The following is a 21116-nucleotide window of genomic DNA, read 5'->3' on the forward strand; positions in this document are numbered from 1 at the left end:
GGATTTTTATGATTGTGCACCAGGAAGCAGTGCGGCCAGCTCTGCATCACTTTTACCAGCTCATTTCTATCGTCCCTGAATGCACTCAAAAGACGAATTGAATTCCTGACTGAGGCCCGTGTGTGCAGGTCTTCCTACAGGCGCACGGCCGGCGTTTACTCCACCAGAGTCGCACGCGGGAAATGGCAGTCTCTGGAGCGACGGATCTCTGACGTCATCATGCAGAGGATGACCATCTCCAACATGGAGGCCGACATGAACCGCCTGCTCAAGGTAAAGCTGTGGCGCTGAGTTGTTACGATGGCGCTGCTGTCTCGATCTGCTGGTTACAGGAATAAGAAGGATATGATGAAACCCTCAGCAGGAAATGCCAGTGAAGACAGGGTTACGAAGGGTTATGAAGGGTGTCACTGGTGGAAACTGTGGAGAACACGTACTTTGTCGGTCTGATGTTGAAATACGCTGACACTACTGTACATAGGGCAATCAAATTAGAAAACCTCATTTGCACAGGGCATCAATAACCTTTTTTAATATTAATACATAAAATGAACGCGGTAATATTACATTGCCTCTGCAGCATCAGTTGTGGATACTTCTACTGCCTAATGGGTATTGTAATATTGAGTTTTATTACTCTTTGTAGCTGCTACCTTTTTCTAATATACTTTTTAATAGGCCTGTGAATATTCTCATTCATCCAGGTCATGGTTATCTCAAGGAAATTCAATCGACTAGTCCCAGCCTAGTCAAGCGAGCATGAACTGATGAAGCCTCTTGGATGAGAGGTGAAACGTCTTCAAAGACAAATAACTAAGTCCAGTTGCATTCGATTACTTTTTAATAATTTATTTTTTTAGGTTCTCTGCTTATGTGTGCTGATTTCTGCCTTTGTGCTGCTGTAACGCCTGAATTCCCCGTCTGGGGCGGATCAGTAAAGGATTATCTTGTATTATGTGTCCTGCTGTTTACATTTGATTTGCTTTTTCCTGCTAAGCCTGTACATTATAAACATGTATACTTTACATCCTGCAATTTCAAGACAGACTCAGGGGTTGTTTTGTGGCTTGTTCTGAGGCAAATGGTGTCAAAGGTGACCTCACGGGAGGAGACTCGCCATCGTCATTGGTCAACAAAAACAAAGCAAATAAATGTTTCCCTTTTTAAAAAAAAAAACAAAACAAAAAACTTGACTTTTTACCTTTGATGTACTTCTTCGATTTTTGTGCGCTTGTGTCTCATAGCAACGAGAGGAGCTGACCAAGCGTAAAGAGAAGGTCATCAGAAAGAGGGACCGGCTGGTCAGGGAGGGGCCGGAGGCGGAGAAGGCCGTGCTTCCCCTTAACGAGGAGGTGGATGCGCTGACAGCCAACATCGACTACATCAATGACAGCATCGCAGACTGTCAGGCCAACATCATGCAGATGGAGGAAACCAAGGTGAGACGGGCCAGAAGTTAGTCTCAGTCAGTTTGTTCAGCTGTACTGGCTTGTTTACAAACTGTTGGTTTGTTTGTTTGTTTTTCCAGGAGGAAGGCGACACAGTGGACGTCTCCGCTGTGATTGGTTCCTGCACCCTGACAGAAGCTCGTTTTCTGCTGGATCACTTTATGTCAATGGCTATCAGTAAGGTACTGGCGTTTTAAAGTGCATTAAAGTGTTCAGGAAAAATCTGTACAGCTGAAGTCTTGTAGGTGTCAACGCGTATGGCTGCTGTGTGTCTCAGGTACACATCAACACCTCTTACTGCTTAATTTTAGATGATGAAGAGGAAAGCGAGGTGGGGTTTTTGTGTTTTTGTGACACCAGCGAAACTTGAGGAAAATTCATCAGCTGCTGTTACAGTCACAGGTTTGAACAACACCTTAAACTCTGTGTAACCGCTGCAGGGTCTGCAGGCGGCGCAGAGGGAGTCTCAGGTGAAGGTGATGGAGGGCAGGCTGAAGCAGACGGAGATCACCAGCGCCACGCAGAACCAGCTGCTCTTCCACATGCTGAAGGAGAAGGCCGAGTTCAACCCGGAGCTGGACGCGCTGCTGGGGAACGCGCTGCAAGGTAACGCCGCCGTTCGCTGAGGTGAAAGTGGAAGCGAGGACCCAAAACACCGACCAGACCCCCGGTTTAACCCAGCCCACCTCCGCGTCCAGTGACTTTATTCTGGGATGATAACGGCGACGATGCTTCTGATTCAGGAGTCAGTTTGGTTTAAAAAAAAAAATGCAAAATTGCCTCTGAACGTCTTTCCACACCACGTTTCAGGAAGTGGTCTGGGTTACTGGTCAGTTGCATGATGGGGCCTATTGACATGCTCCTGCCTGTTGACTTCTGCTGAGTAGAAGCTGGCCTAATTATTATAGAAGTGACACATAAATCTGCTGTGAAAGTCTGGCACTGAGATCGTATTACTGTAATACAAATTCCAAAAAAGTGTGGAGAGCTGACAGTAATTTAGAACAAAAGCTTGAATTTAAATCTATTTTGCCAGCCTCTGTTCAGTAGGACACTCTGTTTACAGTAGCTGCACTTTATTTTCTTTTTTCTTTGTTTTGTTTTCTTTTTCTTTTAGAATTTCGGGGGAATGTGTTTTTGATTTGTGCATTGCCTTTTTTCTGTTCCCCCACGTTTTCTTTGTTTGTTTTCTTATGTTTTTGCAGAGCTAGGTAACGTCCCGGCTGGTAAGTGAATCCACATTAGACTCTTTTTCCTGTGTTATGAATGCATGGTTCCTTCCCTTTGCACTTTGAAAACTAACGAAACATAACATGAACAGGTGCATGAGGTGCAATGCAACCAGGCTTCCCTCCATCTGTCTGCTGACCTCCCCCCACCCCCCATCCCCCATCCCCTCCTCTGGACACATCACCTCCTCCTCCTCCTCACCGTGTGCTACAGGCTCCATGCTTTAGCACCCTGCTAACCCCAGACCCTTCCACAGGAAAGGATACAACATGGATATTTTAGCTGTGCAGACCCCTGTAGGTCAGCAGACCCCATCGGGTGGAGCGGACTAATGATTCCTCACACTCCTCCACCTCGTTGTCTCATGTCGGCTCTTTAACCTTCGCCCCAACTCGTCCATGCATCTCGTCTTTATAACCCAGCCCACCTGACTGCTCTCTGACCTCTCAGCTTTCTCAGTCCTCATGTGGTCCCACTGAGTTCAGTGAGGACCGAGTTCGCGTCGTCGATAAATCAGCATGGCCCTGCGCTGACATCGTCCCCATCTGCTTCACTTGTTCATCTTTTCTACATCCATTTTGCGCAGCTGTTTTAAAAAAAAAAAAAAAGAAAATTGGTTCAGCTTGTCGTGGAAATCAGTTAAAGGATAAATTATTTAGTTTTAGGCACGATGCTGCTAAGAAGCGTTTCAGGAAGTCATAAGCGATCACCTGTGTCTCATCGGCCGAGAAGCTTTTCTCTGACTATTCACTGATCTCATCCGACAGAAAACGGAGACGACAGCAGCAGCGACGAGTCTGCCCAGAGTCCTTCTGCAGAGGGAAAGTAAGTTTATGTTGTGGTGTGTGTTGTGTTGTGTGCTAACCTTATGTTGTTCATCATGTTGATGCCATGTTAGCTTATTCTTATTTAATTTGGGTTTATGTTGTGTTCATGTTCTACATTTTCGTGTTCCAAAACATTTGGAGACAGTATATTTAATGTTTTACCTCATCGGCTTCTTTGATTTTTGTAAATACACGTTTACACGTAATAAACGTTTACTCTGAATTTGATGCCAGCAAAGCTTTTCAAACAAGTTGGGGACAGAAGCAACAACAGACGGAAAAGTTCCTGTGTGTTCCTGCTGGGAACGTTTCACAGGTGGTTCACTGAGGACCAACACTTTGTGATGTCACTGCAGGAGCACTTTGTTAAACTGATGTCCCACAGCGTCCCAGCCGTTACCCTTATTATTATTATTATTATTATTATGTTTAATTGTATTTCTTACATATTGATGTTAAATCATATAATTTTCTTTCTATGTTGCATTTACTGTTTGTTCATGCTATGTGTATGTTTAGTTTTATTTTTCTTCATACTCACCTGTAAAACTCGTGTCTTCCCTGTAGCACCTTGACATCAGATCTCATGAAACTCTGTGGAGAGACCAAAACAAGAAATAAGGTATTATTATTAGTACAGTATTTGTTGTGTTTATACTACACTCCCTGCATTTACTCGACCTTTCTGGCTTACTTCCTGTTTGAACCGTCACGTCTCTGTGCTGCACAGGCTCGTAGGAGGACCACCACTCAGATGGAGCTGCTGTATGCAAACAGTGACTCCGTCAGCGATGCTCCCACTGCAGACTTCTCCAGTCCAATGCTGCCGTTAGCTGAAACACCAGACGGGGGAGGAGGAGACGTGGACTCGTCAGGCTCATCAGTCAGGGACTACACAGCTCTCTCTCCTGGCTTTTCCTCTAAAATGGGCAGCATGTAAGTCCTGGCCCGGCACTCTTTTGCTAACACAATAATTACTGCTTCCTTCCTTCCTGCATGTTTGATGTTGCTGCTGCATCCTCTGCTGTTTTAATTTCGTTTCACATTATTCATGAGCATCCTTACATCAAATGGCCATACCGGCCCCCGACTGACGAGTCCTTTGAGGTAAAAGCATGTAGCGAGGAGCCAGTATTAACATCTGTATGGCTTATTTCTTACTGTCCCCTGCAAAAAGCGCCTCTCGGATTCCTCATTACAGCTTAGTTACACAACGCAGGCTAAAATACTAACCAGACAGCTTTAACTGGCTGTGCTTCAAGCCCACTGTAAGTGCACCTACACCACCGACAGTGACCCCTCAGCAAATGCAGTAATAGAATTATATTTTAGAGTAGCACAAAGTGTCCTCAGTAGTTAAGCGTGAGCTTGGCGAAGAACCACCACTGTTTTGGGACTTTAAATATCAGGTAACTGTGTTCCTGTGTGTCCTGCATGCTCATCTCTTCACTCATTGTCATACGTTAGTTTCACATCATTCTGTTGTTTTATTGTTATCATTCTTTGTGTTGTTTGTGGTTTACTGTGTGAAACTGAACGATCAGTTCTGGCTCCAGAACTTCGTCAGGGGTGGAAAAACGAGCTCCGGAGCCTTCGCCGCTCTCTCGTAGGAAGACCTACGACAAGGCACAAGCGGCGGCCGACAAGGCAAAGGTCAAGGAGATTAAACAGTAAGAGCTTATTGCAGATGTAGAGGCTGCAAAGCCGGAAAAGAAAAATAACTTCACTTCGACTCTACTAATACTCCTCCTGTCGGTTTCCTGCTTTAGAGAAGCATGTGGTCTCAATTAAAACAAAACCCAACTGCACCTGGTGTGATAACCTTTGACCTGCCAAGTTCTATGCTGAATTTAAAGTCATACAGAAGTTTAATAATACGTCTCTTGATAGAATTTTCTTGTTCAACTCTGTCCGGGTAGTTTTGACTCAGATTCAGTGTTCAACTTGAATTAATTCCTCTGCTGCTGATCCACTTGTGATACGCGTTTTCTCACTAAGGAAATCACTGTCCTTTCCTTTTCTTTGTCTTGTCAGTAAATTCTTGTGAGACTCAAATGGAAGAATCTGCTGAGCGAACTGTTCTTAGAAAAATAGCATCTTGTATTAAGTTCCTGTCATCCTGTCTCAAATAGCGTAGGACTGGAGTGCAGTAGATTACAGCCCTGATTCCAGTGCAGCTGGGACGCTGTGTAAAACACATGAATGGAAGCAGACAGCGTTGACTGACGGCGGGCCTGTGAGGTGTTCCTGAGCCCTTGTTCCTCTCATGGTGCTGTCACCTGTTACCCATGAATCTGTTTACCTGTGGAATGAGCCAAACAGGAACAGCTTTTCCTGATCTTTTGTTCCTTCTGTCCTGATTTGTTTGAAACACGTTGCAGGCTGGTAAAAATTTCAGCTTGAGTTTATGTCAGAAAGGATTAGCAAACGATCACATTCTGTTTAGTTGTCCCAGTGTCCCAGCTGTTTTGGAATGAGGTTTGTACCTCCATACAGCTGGAACTTGTGTCAGTCTCAGTGACGCTCTAAGCTTCTCTTAGCATGACTTGTGCACACGTTTATCTCTCATCTGTTTGCTAACTTGAAACAGCAGTTCATTTGCATTCACTCCCAAGTGCACATTGTGTATGTGTGTGTGTGTGTGAGTGAGTGCATGGGGTTGGTATATAGGGAATAAATATGCTGCATGTATGTTATATGACAGAGATGCCAGGTTCTCAACAGAGAAAACAAACTGTTAACCTGTTAAGATTTCCAAACTCGGATTGTCAGACTTCATGGCTCGATGTATTAATTTGCACCCAGCAATCAAACTAAATATTTGGCATTTTGTAACTGCACAGACACAGAGGATAAATCTTTGAAACAGCAGGTGGAGACAGACAGGAATCACGTGTTGAAGTGCATCGTGGCTGTTTTGACAACGAGGCTGCCTGGACCCGCGTTAACGGAGCCCTTCAGGCTGCTGCTCAGTGTTTCCTCTGCCACCACCCTCAGGCCAGATGTGACATTTGTTGAAGGGTAACATTCAAGTTATCTCAGTAGTGTTTTTTTCTCATGTAACAATGCCAGTCGTCCAGAAGAGGGCTGTTGGCTGGGCAGGTTTAGAGACCACAGACAGATGAACCTGGTAAACCCCACTGAACAGCAAACCTGTCGTCTCTGTGGCTTCAGAGTGAGTGAACACTTTCCTGTCAAGCTTTCCCAGCAGTTTCTCCCATATGACGTGAATGCAGCATATGCGTCTCCCGTCTGTCTTCGCGCAGACCTCCCACACTCCTGCCGCTAGTGTCTAAACAGCTTAGCGCACTCTTTAATTATGCTCCGGCTTAATTGGCAGCCCAGCCGCCTTCCTTCGCAGCTCGGAGAGCGGCCCACCACTTCCTCCTCCCCCCTCTCCCCCCACCGCTCGTCCCATTAGCCATGTCGCCGTGTTTACCTGCATGACAGGGTATCTGGGGCGTGAGGCAAACATGCTGCAGGATACGTAAGAACCAGAGATAAGTAAAATTGGCACAAGCCTGCCAAAGAGTCAGATTAGAGATGGGGAAGGATGCAAGGGATGAGTGTGAGCACTGATGCATCCAAAGTTAACAGTCAGCGTTTCCTGTTGATGAGGCCCACGTGTACGTCTGCAGTCCACACTCTTTTGTTGAGGCCAAACTTAGTGGTGCTGCTTGGTATTTTCCGGCACATTAGTATTTATGTCCATCCAGTGAAGCATTCTGTAGGACTGAAGATTTGTTTTTCACCGTCCTTGTAGCTGTTGCATTGCTTTCATTTCAGTTGTTTTGAATATAATGGAAAATCAATTTAAACAGACTCGCTGCTGACAGCTAATCCATCACAGTAAACGTCTCGTGTTTGTTTCATGTATTGATGCGCTCAAATATTTAAGAGTCGGCTGCCATAAACCATTTTAATCCGAGAAGCGAGTTCAGATGATCCTTCTCATCACATCCTCGCTGGCTTTTTTGTTTGCCGTCTGGATTTGATTTCCTGGTGACACACCAGCTCGTCGGTGCAGAGTTTCTCTGCAGGCAGCTCACAGATCCAGAAAGTGGGAGCTTCATAAAAGACACATTTAACATTTAATGTTTTATAACACATTTAGGTTATGGGAAACATCATCAGTTTGTACCATCGCTCAGACTGCAGTGTTGTGATTTCTAACAGAAAGTAGTGTGCATGCGATGGACGCCGTTTTCATCCCATTGTGGGCATTCTCCAGAGCGTGAGGTCTAACATTAGTTTAAACTCATGATGTGTTTTCACACTGCACTGACCTGAAAGCAGTCGATGCATGAAAGGTCGAGAAAAATTAAAGCTAAGACAAACTAAACCGCTCATGTGGTCCTGTAGTTTCATTATATACTCAGAGTGACGTTTACTCACACTCAAGTCACGTTACTGTTGTGTTTTTAAAATACTTTCCCAATCACGAGTGCGTGAGCTTAGGCTTGAATTAGCTCGTCTTGAAGCAGAGTTGTTCCCAGTAAGGACTGATGGGAGAAGAACAGGAAGTAATTAGCCTTAAAGTCAGTAGCTAATCAGGTCTCTTCCCCTGCAGGATGGATGGATGCCTCCACCTGTCCTCCAAGCACCTCCTCCATTTTGTTTCCCCTCCGCCTGCCGATCCACCCAAGTACACTTTTTGTTTTTTCAGTTCTCCATGTGGGTCACTATGATTTCACACTTGTTGTGTTGGGAGATGAATCTGAAACACAAACACACGTGGTGTGTGCTGGACAGTAACTCTGTCTCTAGTCACTTTATTGATCACAAGGGAAGGTTCACAAGCTTCAGCGGAAGATAAACGGTATAGAGTTGCTTTAAGCATATTTTGAAGTTAATACTTTAGTACTTCAATGAAAAATGAAATGCATGAGTTTTACCTGCAACAGAGTGTTTCTACAATGTGGTATTTCTCCTTTTACTGAAGTGCAAGATCTGAGTAGCTCTTCCACCTGAGATAAAGACAAACCTCAGGACTGTGGGTGTGCTTGCACTGAACCCCAGAACAACCAGACCTGAATCGTTAATGTGGTTAAGAACAATGAGTGGATCTCCTTTCTGGGATCAACAGATCATTACAATAAACCCAAAGCATGTCATCTTTTTAAGCTTATTACTGCTATTGAGCTCGAACCCTCAATAATCCTGCTTTTGTTTTCATGCACTTCAGTGAGCCTTTTGTTCTGCACACAACAGGCCTTTTAATGCTCGTTCAGCCCCTGAATATCGACGTCTGGATCTGCAGCACACCATCATGTCATCCTGCTGCTCTGCTGATGCTGATAGCCACGACTGTTAGAGAGCAGTGACTGTACAGTTAGTCTGTCGGATACCAGTTTGTCAATACGACCAGCCGCTTGGTGCTCGATGTGGGTTTGTGGGACGCGACTGGTTTCCAGTGATTGTCTGCCTTTGTCTCCTTTGGTGTTGTTATCCCTTACGGCATGGAACAGCGGTTCTCCTGAAGGTGCAGGGTGCTCGGGTTTTCCTTTTCTTCAGCGTGATAACTCTGCTCACAGCCGTCTCCTCAGTTTTCTCTGGATCGTTAAAGTCATCTCTTTCTATTTTTGGTTTCGTGCTAATCAGCCACGAGAGCTGCATGCTGTGCATGACTGCGGCTGCGTGGGTGTCATTTCCACCTGTGCTGCGCTCCCGTTATCAGACGCCGTTGTGCACCTGTTGATGGCGATACGTGTGTGTTTTCCAGGGGCGTCATTAACCCGGTGCCGTCCACTAAGAGCAGTCGGTCAGCGACGTTGCAGTGCGTCCACGTGGCGGAGGGACACAGTAAAGCTGTTCTCTGCGTCGACTGCACCGACGACCTCCTCTTCACGGGATCCAAAGGTTCGTAGCCACATCCCCCCATCCCCCCTTAACGTCTCGCTCTGATTCGTCACTCTCTCTCGCATCAGTATTCCTCGCTTGTCTTACAGCACCGCTACTTTATTACACTTTGACGTGCTGTGAAGCTGTTATGTAAGAGCAAATAAAACCTGACAGGGATTAATTAGGACTGTCATATGCACAGTTTGTGGATAAATGAGGTGATGCAATAAAATTACATTGTACACGCAGTAAAAGTCTTATCGCGAAGAAGCTTTTTATGATAATAATTAGAGGTAAATATATTGGCAGTCAGCTAAAGTGAAGTGCTCATTTAGCCCAGTAGAGCTTCTTATGTTCACTAGATAAAATTACTGCTCTTCTGTCTTCTGTATTGGGTTTTGTTGTTATTGAGAGCGGTAGGGTTTGTGTTGTATGTCTCAGTGGTAAACTTGAGCTGTACTCCCCAGTTGTTGACATCCTCTTCTCAGCTTGCATTTCCAAATATGTAAGAAATGTTGGTGGAGATGATGGACTGTGTGTCCTCCTGCAGACCGGACCTGTAAGGTGTGGAACCTGGTGACGGGTCAGGAGATAATGTCCCTGGCTGGTCACCCCAACAACGTCGTGTCAGTCCGCTACAGCTCCAGTTTGGTCTTCACCGTCTCCACCTCGTACATCAAAGTCTGGGACATCCGGGACTCGGCCAAGTGCATCCGGACACTAACGTGAGCGTCTGAGGGCATTTAAGACTCCTGTCTGTGTGCGTAGTCCTGACAAGATCAGGACTCGCTCCCGATGTCATCGTGTCTGAACAGAATGGTCTTAAATTTAAATTGGGGCATCAGAATTTGTCAATATGCTGCCAAATGGGCCTGTAATGTAAACCTGCGATGAGGCTGTTTGTAGAGCAGTTTTTCACCAGGATTGCTTGTCGAGATCGCAAATAAGAAAACAAAACTTAACCAAACGATGCGTGGACGCCTCTGTCCTCTCTCCACTCCTAACTACTTGATTTGACATGTGTCTCTCCCGTGTGTCTTCAGGTCGTCCGGTCAGGTCAATGTCGGGGACGTCTGTTCGTCGAGCACCAGCCGGACCGTCACCATCCCAGCAGGGGAGAACCTGATCAACCAGATCGCCCTCAACCCCAGCGGGACGGTTCTGTACGCCGCAGCGGGAAACTCCGTCCGAGTGTGGGATCTGCGAAGGTAAGCAGGAGGTTAAAGAAGTTGGAAAAGTTCTGCACGTTGATCATTTGTGCTTTTGACCACTGCTGATTTGTGTGGTGTTTAGTGTTGGGGTTTTGTGGATGGCAGTTAGTCAAGCTTTCATCGTAACTGAATCCAGTCTGACGGGAAACGCTGCTGGCCGTCTCTTTATCATCTTTAGGATTTTTAATTTGCCTGTTCTGATTCCGTTGCTGCATTTTGAGTTATCTGAAAGCCCAGGTTCTTTTCACTGCACTTTTGAAAGATGTGATTGGATGTGACACCTGACAGGTATCCAATCTGAAGCTGTCATCCATCACTGCCAGCCAGCCAGTATGAGCTCTGATGAACTGACTCTTTGTTCCTCTTAGAAAATAAAACAAGTCTGTTGATAAGCAGCACTTTGCATGACTGAAATAAAGTAAACTTTGTTCAGCCACTTGCTGCTCTTTAACATGAGTGAATGAGTGAATTTACGAGGTAAATGAGTAACTGCACCTTAAACTTTGTGCCATAAAGACTGAAGCTGCTGTTTTATTTTCTGGAATTCATTTTTGACCTCTCTGTGGTTGTTGTACTGGGAATTAAATCACTGACTCTTGAGTTTATTTACGTTTTGTCTCTTTGTCAGATTTGCATCCACAGGGAAGCTTACCGGTCACCTCGGTCCAGTGATGTGTCTGACTGTGGATCGGTCTGGAAACAACCAAGACCTGGTGATCACCGGGTCCAAGGACCACTACATCAAGGTGTGTTCCCTGCTGTGACCCATCACCTCTTAATGTCCTGTATTTACCCTGTACCACAGGATTAGCACATTTCCTGTGAGCCTCATCACATAAAACCAAAGATTAGACGTATGATTCAATTGAGCTGTGAGTTGCTCCATCCTCCATCATGAATAATTAACCTTGCATGATTACCTTGAGAGTAAATGAAAAAACCTGATATTCAAATCCTCAGCTGAGCAGTTGTAGCTGTAAAGTTAGATTTCCCAATAAAAGGCTTAGCGAAGCGCTGTACCCGTGACACACCGTTAACATGGCGCCTGCTGGCTGTCGCTGCAGCTGTTTGACGTGACTGAAGGCTCCCTGGGGAGCATCAGCCCGACGCACAACTTTGAACCTCCGCATTACGACGGTATCGAGTCGCTGGTGGTCCAGGGGGACATTTTCTTCAGCGGCTCCCGAGACAACGGCATCAAGAAGTGGGACCTGGACCGCAAAGACCTGCTGCAGGTACGGGATGAGTGGTGAGGCTGCAGGGGAATATTTAAGTGTCGGGTCTGCTGCACGGCTCTGGACTGAAGGTTGAGTAAAGCAAAATTTAATTTCCTTTTCAAGGTTTCACGATTCCACATCTTAATGAAATTTAATTGGTGTAAGAAGGAACATACCAACCAAATAATCATTAGTGCAAACACACGTTATACCGTAGGGCAAAGTTTCAGAAACAGTCTTAAAATGCTCTAATTTAAATGTACAGATGACAGTACATTAAAACCTTGGATGCTCCTCTCTAACAGCAAGTCCCGAACGCCCACCGTGACTGGGTGTGTGCGCTGGGTGTGGTTCCCGGGTCTCCGGCTCTGCTGAGCGGCTGCAGAGGTGGGGTGCTCAAGCTGTGGCACACGGACACACTTGGGACTCTGGGGGAGCTGAAGGGTCACGAGAGCCCCATAAACAGCATCTCCACCAACAGCAGCCACCTGTTCACCGCCTCCGAGTGAGTCCCACCCCATCCAAACACACACGTTTCCTGTCAGGATACTTCAGGGTCCCCTGCTTTGGCTTTCACTTAGTCCAAGGAGACATGTTAAGATGTATTCACTGACCCTGTTAGTCCCCACAGATCCACAGTGGTTCAGACCAGGTTCAAACCAGCCACAGATCGTGTCATTAGTCAGAAGCAAACTCTGACTCAGTACTTCAAACAATAGAAACGAGCCTCAAAGCTCAAGCCTCTGGATCTGTCACCACTCTGGAACATGAAGCAGCACCACACCAAGTGACTTGTTATCTGATGTTCATCTAAATCAGAAGTCCCTTTGTTGTCTTCATACTGTTTCACGTTCCTGTCTTCCAGCGACCGGACTGTGAAGATCTGGCGTGCACGTGGCGGACTGGACAGCACCTTAGAGGCGGTTGACAATGCAGACGAGGTGGCCAGCAACTAAGGATGGAGCCGACTGCTGGGTTTGACTCTGGAAGGACACTAACAGCATCTGTCGATGCTTCTGCCCTGCACTTTGTCCCCCATCCCCAACTTCTCAAGCCCACTGCTGATTCCTAAAACACATAGACGTCCATGCCATGTAACCTTTATGAATGAGCCAACAGGATTTCATCTCATCTTCAACAGACACTAGCACAACCAGAGCAGACTGTTGATGCTCGGAGGGTTGCGCTAATCATTTGTAGTTAACCGTCTTGTTAACGCTGCATAAACTCCACTCTTTCTCCTGCGCTGTAGACGATGCATCGCCGTGGATCGTAAGAACACGTACTCCCGAGACATTTATTTAAGAGTTGAACAAGACAAGCAGCCATAGGATGTATCTCTGCTGTTCGGCGCTGTGTCAGGATAAGGTGCACCTGCAGACACACAATTACCCAGGAAAAGGGGAGCATTGTGTTTTGTTGGATTAGAGAGAAACAGACAGGAAGTTGAGTGTTAGGGGAGAAAAAGGTGGCAGAGCTTGAGGGTTGCTAGCTGGTCTTCGCAGCCCAGTTCTCTGGTTTCTGTGGATTTTTGCGATTGTTTCTCTGCACTCAAAGCAGAACCAACGTCCTCCTCCAAAAAATAAGAAAAGTGGCTTTACTGTATGTGGAAAAAGACAAATCACCGTCCCCCTTAACTTCCTTCTCTTGCCTTTGCGCTCCTCTCTCCTCAATTTCTACAGCTGTTTAAGATCAGCGACCAAACTTGTGCAAACTTGTCGTCTTTGCTGTCCTGCACTGCACTTGTGAACAGAACACACTTTACAGTAACGGTTCCATTGTAACGCAGAAGTTCGGTATGTGCTGATTTCGCCGTCTCGCTGAGTGTTGAAGCATCACACTCCAGGGGTTTATGTGCCGGGTTCTTTTCCCAGCTCCATCTTCACACTTTGCTTTTTGTTGTGCGGATTGAATGAATAAGATGGCTGCTGGATGCGGGCTGATATCAGTCTCCTCATCCAAGTCTGTGACAGAAAAGCGACTAAGTGTATTTTTCAAAATGTCGAACTGTTGCTTTAACTCTTGAGCACTTGTGAAAACTGAGTAGTTAATCTATAGAGAAACACTTACTCCTTCTTAAATGTGAGCAGGTTCAGCCGTGGTCTCCCACCCTTGTGGTCATGTGTAAAAACGTATGTTCACTCTTCACTGTACCTTCACTACTGAGTTGTCGTCTAACCCTCATGCTGCCAAGTCGTGCACTCACCTTCTCCACGCACCTGTAAGAGGGCTTCTCGTCATGGACTCGTGGTGAGGTCTGCTCAGTCCCGAGCGATGTGTGTGTGTACGTATGTACTGCTACCTTTTTGTTTTTGAGAGGCCTTCACGCTCTGCCCGTGTTGTGAGCCAGACGTCTGTCTCCGGGTTCGGATCCATGCAGGACCCTCCTGGAGACCCTTGCGGCCTCCCGGATCTCACTGATCTGATCTGTCACGATTGTGTGCTGTCACTTTTGAATCTTTGGTGAAGCAGCAGCTGTAGGCATTATTCAAGTACATATCTAATGTATGTAAACAATGTATTTAAAAAAAACAAACATGCGAGTGAATGTTAGTTTTGTGGGACCACCGACCTGAACGCAGTCTCACACGAGAGCTGAGAGGACCAGGATTGGCAGGAAGACTGAAGAGCAGCATTAAAGCTTTAGATGGAGCTTGTCCTCCTCCGAGGTGGCAGGTTATGTTTTGTGGCCTACGATTAGTTTTCTCTCTCTCTCTCTCTCTTTTGTTTGTTATGCTGTTCCTGTTCTATGTATCCTGGGCGTCGCCCCCCCCCCCCGGAGTTTTAGTAGCCGTTGGCGGGACTCCGTAGCGATTCTAATGTCAGATGCCTGGTGAGAATAAACGCCATCTGTCAAAAACAGTCAACTGTGTGTGTTGTTTGTCTTGGTTCTGTCAGACTGCTGTTAATATATGTGCAGGTCTGCAGTTAAATCTGTCATTTTATTACAAGTCTGTATGAGAAAAGCAGTTTATTTTTGAATTTCTGACATAAAGCTCTTCATTTCCTGTTTTAAACCCATCTATTTTTATAATGAAAGGTTTATAGCACATGATGATGATATTTTTAAATACCTGTTGGTGTCAATCATTATAACCTTTAGCATACTTTCATTCACAAGCCTCCATTAATGGATGCCTACAGGAGTTAAAGACGGCGGTCAATGCATTAAACAATAAATCAAACTGCTCACAACAACATGCACTGTAAACCATCTGAGCCACGGTTTTTAGCTACATTATACAAGACACAAAGAGCTTCAGTGTAAAGTGTGGGAACTAAGTGGGACACGGAGCTCTTCTGTCTGCTGTCCTTCTTGCCCTCCCAGATATCCAGATATGAACACATCCTCACTTTGAGTGAAGGTTATTCATTTCTCCCTTTTTCTCCCCTCTCACTCTCGGCTCCTTTTTGGGGTTTTGGTTGTTCACAGCAACCAATAAATTATTACAGGGAAAAGAAAGGCTTAAAGATGCGATATTTTACTATTCCTGGAGGTCTCATAAATGTCTGCTGAGGTTCTCTTAAGTCAGTAAATCTCTTCACATGACCTGAAGATGCAAATAATTGAAATATAAGCACTCACACAAGGCTGCTGGTAAGGGGAGCTCTTTTTCCGTGCTCCTGCTGCAGTCCCGTTTCACATCTGGGTGGCGGCTTCACGGAGGAAAGACGTGTTGCTGTATTTGAAGTGGTGACATGTGACCACCGGGTGGCAGTAGCAGCACCTACAGGACCGACCGGGGGACCCTGTAAGTAATCGACAGAGCTGTCAACATCTAAAAATACTTTCACTGACATTTTAGGCATCTGGCTAATGAGGGAAGCTGTAGAACAGCATCCATTCCTACTCTGACAATCCAGATTAACCCACTAGGAGGCCCCAGGGCAAAAATGAGCTGTGGGCTCCAGCTGACCACAGAGTAAGTGGGATAAAAACAAATGTGAGTAGGATTTTACAACATGAAATTTTAGACAAAGAGACTCACTCCGTGGCCTTATCTGATTATCTGTGTTCGTGCTGTTTTAAAACTGTTTTACCAGCAGTTTGGACTGTTGCAGAGTTAAGGTTTACTTCAGTAGTTATTATGTCATTATTATTTTTACTCCACTGCGTTTGTCTGGCAGCTTCAGTTACCTTTCAGGTAACAGTTTCTCATACCAGTCCAGTGAAAACCATGAATGTCCAAATCTGGTGATTTTGAATTTGATTTAGTCTGCCTTTAGTTCTGTCTTCAAAAGCTAAATAAACTATTTAAAAAGCCTTCTGGCTTGGCTGGAAAATGCGTCGCCACAAAGTGGAAAACAGGGATGTTTCTCTGAGCTCATGAGCCTTTTTAGAAAAATGTGGTTCTTAAATTTAATTAATTTCCCTAAACTTCTTGGGCATCGAATGTGACTTGTGAGCCTTTGGAAGGGCCCAACCCCTACGTTAGGAACCAAACTGAATATGAAGTAGTTAAAACCAGCTACAACACGGCTCCTCACACACTGATGCAGCACTGTTAACTCTCATATCACACATCAGTCACAGGTGACATTAAGCACTTTCATGTTGGATACTTAAAGTGGGTCGTATGCAGGACTTTAACTTGTAACCGAGTCTTTTCTATCAGCATCAGAAGAGTCAGGATCAGCTTTGTTAGCCCAGTGTGTGTGCACATACAAGGACTTTAACTCTGGTTTACATTGTTGTAATGGTACTTTTATTTAGGTGAAGTGTCTGACTTCTCTCACTGTGTCAGCACAATATAATAAATCCCTGTTTTTCCCTGTTTTTTTCTCAACCAAACCAGCGTGTAAAAATGGACATGCGGTAAAGTCCAGATTCTGGGCGAGTTACTCGATCAACATCTTACAAGTTTTACTGTACTACTTGTCTGACACATACAGTAGATATTGTGTTCTCATAATCACTCAGAACACTACGCAGCCTTTGCTGAGACTTTGTTCAGATGCCTAATGAACGACTCGGGAGGCCATCAGACACAGCTGTAATAAATCTGCAGGACTGTCTGACAGGCAGCACCAATCACCGGCCACCTGATGTGAACGTTACAGCACTGAGCGCGTGCGGATGTCACTGAGGTCACGTCGGGTAAGATTTGACCAAGAACACTTCAGAAGTTATTTAAACTTTGCTCAGTCACCAAGTCCCAAATAAAGTGTTCAGACCCCTCCCGACACCCACACGCTTACCTCTTGTTTAACGGGGTCACCTCCATTACTGCCACTTGTGCTGACTTTTTCACCAACATCACATGTAGCCTCTTTCTTTGATGCAAGTCTATTAATCCTTATTTAAAAACAGCTCAACCAGCTGTTTCACAAGATGCAGAGATGTGCACATTCTCGCTCCGGGCCTGCTGAGCATTGCTGAGCAGATCTCTGCCCCTTAGAGAGAGATTTTGACCTGCCTCAGCACAAATTAGATTTGAAAGACTCTTTCACACCATGTAAAATCACACCAGGTGATTTTTACTGATGGAGGGATTCTTGTGAAGAACTTTAGTTAACGTTGCAGAAAACCCTTTAGTTAGCAGTGCTAATATCTGACTGAAATAAACATCTCACAAATGTTTTGGGTCTTTCTAGTTGTGTTTTTCTGTTGTGTTAAAAGTTTCAAAACAACAAAAAAAAAATTTGTGTGTAATAATAATTTGAGTCCTCATTAATCTTCTATTTCCTTCAGTTAGGTTACGCCTTTGTTTTGGAAACAAACTTCACAGGACATTGCACACTTCCTGGAGCAGCAAAGACACACCCCAAAATTCTGCATGATGTATTCAGTATGCTTCGAAAGCTTGGGACCTTAACTTTAGATTAAAATAAAGTTCTGATTTTGAACAATTTGGTTTAACCAACACAAGCAACACGAGTCGAACACGAGTTTGTTATAACGGATCAACTAGCGGGTCCTGCAGGGTTGAGGAGGTTAATACACTTTAGAAAAACTCTTTGCATCTGTCACAGCAAGACTGCGAGAAAAGGAGATTGAGGAGACAGTAATTAGGAACAGTCAGAGCTGCTTCACACTCTGATAATTTGAAATCTATTTGTGGCACTAAGGCATGAATATAATACAATTCTGTCAGTTCACACTGGCAGCCTAAAGCAAAAACTATTTTACAATATACAGGAATACACTCAGGCTTATGTCATGCACATATTTTGATTAAAGTCAAACTACGTGCTCAACTCAAGCCTCATATTCAATATTAACGAATGAATCAAAGTGATAGTCAATAAAGTTTTCAAGACATTTTAAACACTGTCTTAATCAAAGTGTTATCCTTAAATTGTGAATGATGGCCCATATAGGTCCAGATCCAAAAACTAAAGCAGGAAAGAATACTGGAGGAAGTACAAGCAGTAATAAAAGAGTTCCCCAATAATAAAGGTCATTTGTCAAGCAACTACACCGCAGAGCTTAACAAGCCTTCTCTAAATCGCTAACTGCTTCCTTATTACAAATGATCAAACTCAACACTTCATTTGGATGGCTCCCTCAGCTGCCATATGAGACTATTGCACTTGTACTGCATAAAGTTCAAGATAATTTAGACCCGTATAACCCTGTGTGAGTGCTCCCAGCAGAGCAAAACAGACTGAAAGAAGACCGAGAGTCTGCAGTGGTGCCGGCGGCTCCATGAGGCTGCACTCACAGCAGTGCTTTGAGCTAAATGCTAAAGTCAGCTGCTCACAGTCTTTATTTTTATTTAAATTAACACAATTAATACAAACTCAGCACTTCCTGAATATGTTTCAGATTAAAAGCCCTCTAGCATTTCAGTGGACAGAAGCTGTTTATTTCTTAAAAGGCGTTTGCAGAAACAAGTTGAGGAAAATGATTGACTTGCGAGGTTCACATATGAACTCGAAATGCAGCTCCTGCCATCTTTTTGTTGCACTGAGCCGAATTCTTATTTAATTGTGGTTCTGGTGTTAAACCTTTGAAAAACAGAAGTTGAGTTGAATGGTTATGAGAAATGAAAACGTGATGTGACACCGTTGTTATCGTGGATTGTTTGTGCCACTGCACTCTCATTCATGGGCTCTGATGTTCCACACAAGAACAAGTGGAGTCACATGCGACACCTACTGGTAAAATTGGGTATTACTCGTCTATCCTTAGAGCCAACCCGATGAAACAAATATAAAAAAATATGATTTCTTTTAAACATTTATTTGATATTTTTCATCATTAACATGTTGTTGAGGTATCACCATAATTTGCCAAAACATGATTTTACTGTACCGTTTGTAAACTTTCATAGCTTTCCTCAAGATTCTACAAACAGATTGTAGCTTATTTTACTCAGCTTTGGGGCATTTAAAAATGCCAAATAAAAAGTCTTTATATTCTGATGATGATTAACAGACCTAATCCAGAACACAGTGTACTTGTCAACAACTGCAATTTGCAAAAACAGTGATTAAACGTGTGAAACCGAGAGTTTTCGCACTCAAATGTCTCCCGTGTTCCTGGCATAAAGAAAGAGAATCAGCACATAGGAGCCTATTGATATTCGCAAGAAAGGTGCTTCCAACACTCTTGACGCTCATTCTCTCTGTGTTTTACTTGGATAAAAGTCTCAAAGACGGAAAAGACTCTGTAATTTAGTCACAGGACATCAGTCTCCAGAACAGCAACACCACAAAATCAAATGAATTCATAGATTCTTTTTAATTCTTTCATCGTGTCTTCAAGGAAAATGGGACTCCAATCATCCTGAGGTGATTTTCATGTCGTACAAATTGCCAGGTGAATCTGGGTAGAGATGAGGGGGGGATGAAGTGTAACTAGACATCAGTTTAGAAAGAAAATTACACTGAAATTGTGGAAGTCACATTCAGTTCCTACATCCAAAATGTGACTCAGAGAAACGTGTGAAATACTAACATGCTGAAAGATTGTGGTTTCAGTTCAGTGGCAAAAACATTCAATAGAAGATGAGACCTGTTAAAGCCTGCATAGAAGAGGATGGAAACTTGCTGATGAAACATGCTGCCATGTAATTACAGCCTCCAGGGGACAAAAAGTGTGTGGACACCACTGTCCATTAATCTTCTCATGGTACTGTCCCATCAGTTTCAGTTAAGGGAACTCTTAGTGCTGCAGCATAGAATGTTATTTTAGACAATAGGCTTCCAACAGGACAACGTCCACAGTGGTGTTATTGACAGAATCATTTGATCTTGCCATTATAGCAATGGAAATCTACAGAACCGGTTCCAGAGGTCACAAAATAAATGTGGGGGCTTGCAGTATGATTAACATCAGAAAAAATGAACAAATTCTTGCTTTTCAGACATGCCAGCAGCGTAAATCCAGGGATGGATCCACCAGATTGACCCGGTCTGAAATAACTATTGAATGGAATAAATACTGGAAGGATTGCCATGCTAGTCCTTGGAGGATGAGGTCCAATCTCTGTGGTGGTCCCCTGACTCTTCCTCTAACTCAGAGCACCATGAGGCTGACATTTCTGCTTTTTAGTGAAATACATTAACAACCATTGCATGGCTTACCTAGGGATCTAGTACCAATATTCATGTTCCCCTCAGCATAATTTGCAACAAGCTTGGTAATTTCCCCAATTTTCACGCAACTCCATCATCAGGTCAAACCTTTAATTTTTCAAATATTTTCATTTAAGACCAAATACCTCCAAAACTAATGGCATTCCCATTAGCATTAGCTGTAGCTTGTGACTAAGGCTAATTAGTTTAGCAAACTAACATGCTAAACTAAGACAGTAAACAGGTCACCTCTTGGTTCATTATACCTGCCTCACATCAGTTAGCATTGTAACTGCTGATTTACCTCTTTAGCCTCTAGAAACTATTTAACTGTAACAATCAGAGAAGGGGAAATAAGTACCACTACTTCATAAGAGTATAACATAATGCTGACAAAGCAAGATATTTTGATCAATCAGTGAGCTCTAACCACCACAAAGAAAACACATGGCTCTTAATTTGGCAAATCTAACAGGTGTTTGACCTCCAGAATGAACTTTATGTCTGTTTCTTCAGACTAACAGGAGCTGACACACACGTTCCCATTTTTAGCTCTCAGTTTCATGCTGGGCTCGTTAATTGAGTTTGTGTTGCTCAGGTGGTCTTTGACATCTGGCTTCAGTGTGACACTTTTCTGTCCAGTCACAGTGTTATCAACTTGGCCTAATTCCTTTCTTAACTTCAAACTTTATTTGTCAGTATATTTTTTTTATATTTTATATTTTTACGTACACTGAAATTTTTCTCTGCATTTTACTTATCACTGATTGAACACACACATGCAACGTGCAGAGAAACCAGAGTGCAATGGCTGAGCCT

At 44.1% G+C, this 21116-nt stretch overlaps 1 protein-coding gene across 5 annotated transcripts in view; it reads left to right on the forward strand.

Moving 5' to 3' along the window:
* The window catches only part of kif21a (kinesin family member 21A), a 43772-nt gene extending 29139 nt beyond the window's left edge, over window positions 1-14633 (forward strand). Inside the window, exons 20-36 of one of the 5 annotated variants that reach the window (XM_046393480.1) lie at window positions 129-273; window positions 1245-1439; window positions 1529-1630; window positions 1889-2054; window positions 2654-2674; window positions 3446-3503; window positions 4073-4127; window positions 4236-4441; window positions 5050-5175; window positions 8076-8150; window positions 9228-9364; window positions 9897-10071; window positions 10390-10554; window positions 11186-11303; window positions 11622-11792; window positions 12080-12279; window positions 12640-14633. In XM_046393480.1, the coding sequence (XP_046249436.1) occupies window positions 129-273; window positions 1245-1439; window positions 1529-1630; window positions 1889-2054; window positions 2654-2674; window positions 3446-3503; window positions 4073-4127; window positions 4236-4441; window positions 5050-5175; window positions 8076-8150; window positions 9228-9364; window positions 9897-10071; window positions 10390-10554; window positions 11186-11303; window positions 11622-11792; window positions 12080-12279; window positions 12640-12730 (2206 nt within the window). In that variant the 3' untranslated portion in view covers window positions 12731-14633. The remainder of the gene's footprint in view (window positions 1-128; window positions 274-1244; window positions 1440-1528; window positions 1631-1888; window positions 2055-2653; window positions 2675-3445; window positions 3504-4072; window positions 4128-4235; window positions 4442-5049; window positions 5176-8075; window positions 8151-9227; window positions 9365-9896; window positions 10072-10389; window positions 10555-11185; window positions 11304-11621; window positions 11793-12079; window positions 12280-12639) is intronic. The other 4 variants (XM_046393476.1, XM_046393477.1, XM_046393479.1 and 1 more) reach the window with 4 other exon arrangements.
* The last annotated feature ends 6483 nt before the right edge of the window (window positions 14634-21116 follow it).

The sequence above is a fragment of the Scatophagus argus genome, chromosome 7 (genome assembly GCF_020382885.2).
Source record: "Scatophagus argus isolate fScaArg1 chromosome 7, fScaArg1.pri, whole genome shotgun sequence".
Taxonomy (NCBI): Eukaryota; Metazoa; Chordata; class Actinopteri; family Scatophagidae; genus Scatophagus; species Scatophagus argus.